Source organism: Oncorhynchus gorbuscha, linkage group LG17, assembly GCF_021184085.1.
Source record: "Oncorhynchus gorbuscha isolate QuinsamMale2020 ecotype Even-year linkage group LG17, OgorEven_v1.0, whole genome shotgun sequence".
Classification (NCBI taxonomy): domain Eukaryota; kingdom Metazoa; phylum Chordata; class Actinopteri; order Salmoniformes; family Salmonidae; genus Oncorhynchus; species Oncorhynchus gorbuscha.
Genome location: NC_060189.1, coordinates 53,076,890 through 53,082,889, shown reverse-complemented (window position 1 = coordinate 53,082,889; position 6,000 = coordinate 53,076,890). Strand labels below are relative to the sequence as shown.

Sequence of the window (6,000 nt, the reverse complement as noted above, 5' to 3'; positions counted from 1 at the left end):
AGAGAGAGAGAGAGAGGGAGAGAGAGAGACACACAGAGAGAGACACAGAGAGAGACACAGAGAGAGAGACAGAGGGAGAGAGAGACACAGAGAGAGACACAGAGAGAGAGACAGAGGGAGAGGGAGAGAGAGAGAGGGAGAGAGAGAGACACACAGAGAGAGACACAGAGAGAGAGACAGAGACAGAGGGAGAGGGAGAGAGAGAGACTAGAGCTAGAGAGTAAATAAGTGTTGAGTGATAGGTCTTTGGAATCTGATGGACCTAATAAATACCCTCAGTGCATGTGATGTGTACAGATTTGAGGTCATATTCCATTTAATTCCAACCTCTTCATACCCTCACTGACTCACCCTCCAAATCTCAGCCAGGGAGCTCTTTGGCCCCTGCTTTGAAAAGAGGGTGAAATGTGTTGATGTTAGGAGAGGATAAAAACAACAGAGAGACCTAACACCCAGGGCTTTCTGGAGCATCACACTAATGAAAAGACAGTGGATAGACAGCAGAGGAGCTCTGCACACACACACACACAGTGGAGGCGCTCTGAACAGAAGATAACCCCTGGTTATGGTTGTATGAAACAGCCTTTCATACGAGGACAGTCACTACGCTGAGAAAACAGGCCAGGGAGATCTCTCTCTCTCTCTCTCTCTCTCTCTCTCTCTCTCTCTCTCTCTCTCTCTCTCTCTCTCTCTCGTCTGTCTGTCTCTCTCTCTGCCTCTCTCTCTCTCCCTCCCTCTCTCTCTCTCTCTCTCTCTCTCTCTGTGGCTCTCTCTCTCTCTCTGTCTCTCTCTCTCTGTCTCTCTATCTCTGTCTCTCTCTCTATCTCTCTCTATCTCTCTCTCTCTATATATATCTCTGTATCTATCTCTCTATCTCTGTCTCTCTCTATCTCTCTCTATCTCTGTCTCTCTCTATCTCTGTCTCTCTCTCTCTCTCTATTTTCCTTCTTCCCTTCTCTCCAAATAGTTTTCACAGATGAATGAATAGCGTTCTTGAACCCATGTGACCTCTCCGTTCTCTTGTCACTTTGCCATACCACCCAGAGTGTAGCTGTACTGAGACTTTTCTGAACCCTTTCGGCTTTGATGTTCTCACTGAAAACGGTTCAAAGATGACATTCTCCACTCCAGTCCTCTCAGGGTGTGCTAAGATGTACTAACCCTTCTTGACCCACTCTCCTTTGATGTGCCTACCCCAACCCAACAGGTCCTCCAGGAGGAGACGTCCATCCCCGGCAGCGACCTCAACCTGCTGTACCTGGGCAGCAGGGCGGCCGGCTACAAGCCTGTCCTCAAGGTCACCATGACCCAGGCCAGTGTACCCTTCAACCTCATGAAGGTAGGGCTGTCTCCTTTAGGTGTAACTAAATTGTGACTGGCATTGCTATCTCCATAGGTCTTGTAGGTCTTACAGTACAGCCCAAAATACAGTGAATAGATGTTTTTGGATTAATTTGCAAACACAAAACCAAGGCTACAATTTATTTTGATGTCAAATGCCTTTTGAGTGCAACATGTACAGTCAGTCTTGCCCTAGCTGGCCATTATAATGCCCGTCTGAAAATTAGCTTATTTCATAATCTATTCCAGGTGCACCTGATGGTGGCGGTGGTGGGGCGTCTGTTCCAGAAGTGGTTCCCTGCCCAGCCCAACCTCTCCTACACCTTCATCTGGGACAAGACAGACGCTTACAACCAGAAGGTCTACGGCTTGTCTGAGGCAGTCGGTGAGTACTGTGGAGCAGGCCAAAGTAAAGGGAAATCCTAAAGCATGTTTCAACTTCATATTCGTCATCCCCAGGACCAACCCAACATCAACCTGTGTTCTAGGTTTTGTGGGGAAAAGATAGAGGGAGATAAATGTTTCAAAGGACGTCATCGGTGTGCAGCATGTGATTTTAACCAATTGCCTACTAATTGTCTACTAATTGCTTACTAATTGTCTACTAATTGGTTGATGATGACATTGGAAACACTTATCTTCCTCTATTTTCTTCACTACCAAACATAGCAATGTGCCATTTTCGCACATGTTGATGTTGGGGTGGTGCTGGAGATGATGAATATGAAGTTGAGACATTTAGAAATGTCCCTTTAAAGTAGATTTATCCCTAAAGGGCAGTTACTCTTGGGCTTGAAAGGTGACAGGCAGACACACATACTATGTCTTCAGTGACGCTAACGTGCGGCCTACTCCGTTGTCCCCCTTTCCTAAGCCCGTGTAGAGCACATACATGACATGTGCCTTTTGCTTAAACAGCTCTTTGTAAATGCTAAGGGAGTCCCTAACAGACTGCTGACAAAGATCTGACTTCACTCAGATGTGTGGGCTGAACGGTTGAGGAAGTGTTTTGGTCTAATACGGAACATCGAGGCCTTCAGATCAGCCTGTGTGATGTCTGTCTCCACGATGATATGCTAATGCGTTCCACGCGAAACACAACTGCAGCTTTTGGTCGGTCTTCACTTTTCTCCTTCCGGTGTTTTCTTTTCACATGTGTATGATACCTCTACAACACAAAGACCACCGCAGAGAGTAGTAACGTTGTTCTTGTTTTTGCACACGCACACACGCACGCACGCACACACACGCACGCACACACACACGCGCACACGCACACACACATGCACACACACACACACGCACACACACACGCACGCACACACACGCACACACGCACGCACACACACACGCGCACACGCACACACACATGCACACACACACGCACACACACACACACACGCACGCGCGCACATACACACACACTCTCTCTCTCTCAGGTTTCTGAAGGTCATGGGTAAAGGTGTGGCTTCCTTCTGAAAACAATACAGCCGGGGGGTGCTTCTGGAGACCGTTGATGGTTGTGCTCACAATGACATCCCTAAACACACTTGTCACCCTACGCTCAAGCTGTTTCACACGGAGTCCCTGACAGGCAGGCAGACATGCCGAGGCTTGTTATTTTCAGTCCTGGGGGATCGGGGAGGGAGGGAAAGGAAGTTGGCCAGTGTCGAACTACCCACGTTTCTCTCATATGTAAATAAATACAAAATGACCGCCTTTACATAAACAAGCTGTTCTACGGTGTAGACGCTGAAGGGTTGTTATTGTTGAGTCTAATGTATTCTTGCTTTGCCAGGAAGGAAGAGATAGGAGAAGGAGGGTGTTATTAGAAATGGCCCAGGCCCAAGTCATATTGATTGATTGTGTTTTCACCTTCCAACCTCCCCTTCGTCAGCATTCGTTTTTTTCCAATTGCATTACGCCTGTCTGGTAATTTGGCCTGCGCCATTATTGATCCATCAGAGGGGGGTTTGTCGTAATGTGATCGGCTGAAGACGGATAGGAGTTTAAAAAGAGCTGTAAGGAGATGATTATCAAGTTTGGGAAAGTTCTGTTATTACAAACTGAGTGGAGGTGTTGAGATATGACGGCAGAGATGAACTGTAATTGTGGAAGACGACTAATTAGAATCCCTCGACAAAAAAATAAATAATACCAAATAACATTGTCTAGGCTTGTACTTGTCGTTAGTCAGTTGGAGTCTTGTCATGAACAGTATCTGTGCTAACCCGATCCCCTCCTTCCTGTTCCTGTTGTAGTGTCCGTGGGTTTTGAGTACGAGTCGTGTCTGGACCTGATCCTGTGGGAGAAGAGGACAGCCACACTGCAGGGCTATGAGCTGGACGCGTCCAACATGGGAGGCTGGACGCTGGACAAACACCATATACTGGATATCCAGAACGGTAGGAACATGACTGCACACACACACACACACACACACACACACACACACACACACACCAAGCACACATGTGTGTACCTCCCCACACACACACAAACAAACTCACATTTACACACATGCACTCACACACACTCATCATCAATGACTGTATATATGAGCCGTGTGACAATATTCTTTCCTATGTGAAGACTCAATATCGCATTGAAGCCAAATGAAGTCTGTTAAGATGGCGTCTCATGGAGACCTAACATGCACAGTTTGAACTTGTCCAGGAAGTGACATTGCAGGCTAGCTCAGTGCTGCCCCCTCTTATTGAGTAACTCAAGTTGAAGGCTGACTGGGATACTGCAGGCTGCCATTAGCAACTAAATTATCCTTATAACTGCAATTTTAAAATAACATCTGATGCATGAGAAGCAATTATTGGTACCATGATTGTTTTCGGGAAAACGTTTCATTTACAGGAATATTGACTGCGAACGAGGATCCTGTTCTCTGCTAACAATGCCTGCAGTACCACAGGCGGCGTTTGAACTTCCGTGGCTTCAGTGAGAAGGAGCGGTCTTTCTCCTCTGCTCGTCACACACGTACAGATTCCCCCACCACCTCTACCTCCAGCTTAATGCCTATCCTGCAGCCGTAACTCTAATTCATGCCTTGTTCACCTTTACAAGCTACCTAAGTGGTACCTGCTCAACAGATTTACACAGGGCTTATCGTTATTCGCTGACATAAGCTTGTTAAACAGGAAGCTCAACAGAACATCAATTACAGGTGCTATCTATCGTACAGACACTGTGAGGAGCTTTAGCAACACTAAGGCACATCACAGTAGACAGGAATGAATCGGGGAGGGTGTGTGTGTGTGTGTGTGTGTGTGTGTGTGTGTGTGTGTGTGTGTGTGTGTGTGTGTGTGTGTGTGTGTGTGTGTGTGTGTGTGTGTGTGTGTGTGTGTGTGTGTGTGTGTGTGTGTGTGTGTGTGTGTGTGTGTGTGTGTGTGTGTAAGAACGCAACAGGGGTTGACTGACGACAGATCTCGTCTAGCACTCATGTTAATGTAAACACTGCTAACCAAACGAAGAGCATCATCGACTTCTCTGTCAGAGCGACCTTGATGGAGAGAGCGAGAGAGAGATACTTGGCAGCCGAAACGTTTACGGGCCACCATGTCATCAACAAGACATCAGACAAGCTGTGATGTATGCCAGCCATGCCACGGTCTACCCTGACCAGTGAAACTTCAACAGGGGGGGAGAGATGGCAGAGAGAGAGAGAGGGATGGGGAGAGGAGATGGGAGGAAGGAAGGAAAGAGGAGGAGGGAGAGGAGGGAGGAGAGAGTGTTAGGTATCCCTAACACATACTGTATGTCTAAAGCCCTTGAAGAAGGTAAAGACCGGTCAGGACAAGATGTGTTCATAAGTGAATATGTAGCAAAACCCCCACACACCATCCCCTTATCCTCAACTCCTGACCGCCAACCCACATCCACATCCTAAAAAAACAGAAACCATTAGTTGGAACGGGTGTGGGTACGGCCCGGGACGCCTCAGCTTCCCCCCAGCGTTTAAATCAGATAAACGACTGAAGTTTGATGTCCATCGACTTTTCAAACTGACGCGTGACTTAATTGAACCAGCCCCATTGTCGAGACGACCAAACGACCATGACAGGAGTGGGAGAGATAAGATCAGCTCCGGGACAGGGACACGGACAGGCGTTCACTAGATTTGCCTGTCAGAAATATCCTCCCAGACAGACTCTTTAACAGAGTCGATGTCTATAACAAACACCCACATTGGATGTCCATAAGGACAGAGGGGATAATGGTGGTTCCTAGTGAAGGCCCAATCTACCAGAGTAATGATGCTTGGAGATGACATGAGGCAGTGGTGGAGACTGCTATCTGGGATCCTTGGGACTTGCCCTACCCTAAACCCTAACCTTAACCCTTACCTCTCCTTAATCCTGACTTAACCCTTACCTTAAACATTTTCCATTTCAATGGGGTCGGGACGTCCCAAAGATCCAACTGGGATTTTGTGAAAACCAGGGAATTTATTGAACGTATCTGGAATTTAGCGTTATTTATTTATTGAACCTTTATTTAACTAGGCAAGTCAGTTAAGAGCAAATTATTATTTAGAATGACGACCTACACCGGCCGAACCCGGACGACGCTGGGCCAATTGTCCGCCGCCGTGATACAGCCTGGATACGAACCAGGGGCTTAAATACTTATTTTCCACCATAATTT

At 47.1% G+C, this 6,000-nt stretch overlaps 1 protein-coding gene across 9 annotated transcripts in view; it reads left to right on the top strand.

Annotated features, from left to right (window-relative positions):
• LOC124001108 (teneurin-3-like) overlaps nucleotides 1-6,000 on the top strand; it is a 476,023-nt gene that overhangs the window by 411,400 nt on the left and 58,623 nt on the right. For all 9 annotated transcript variants that reach the window (XM_046307670.1, XM_046307668.1, XM_046307667.1 and 6 more), the window contains 3 exons: nucleotides 1,208-1,339; nucleotides 1,591-1,726; nucleotides 3,603-3,746. In XM_046307670.1, the coding sequence (XP_046163626.1) occupies nucleotides 1,208-1,339; nucleotides 1,591-1,726; nucleotides 3,603-3,746 (412 nt within the window). The remainder of the gene's footprint in view (nucleotides 1-1,207; nucleotides 1,340-1,590; nucleotides 1,727-3,602; nucleotides 3,747-6,000) is intronic.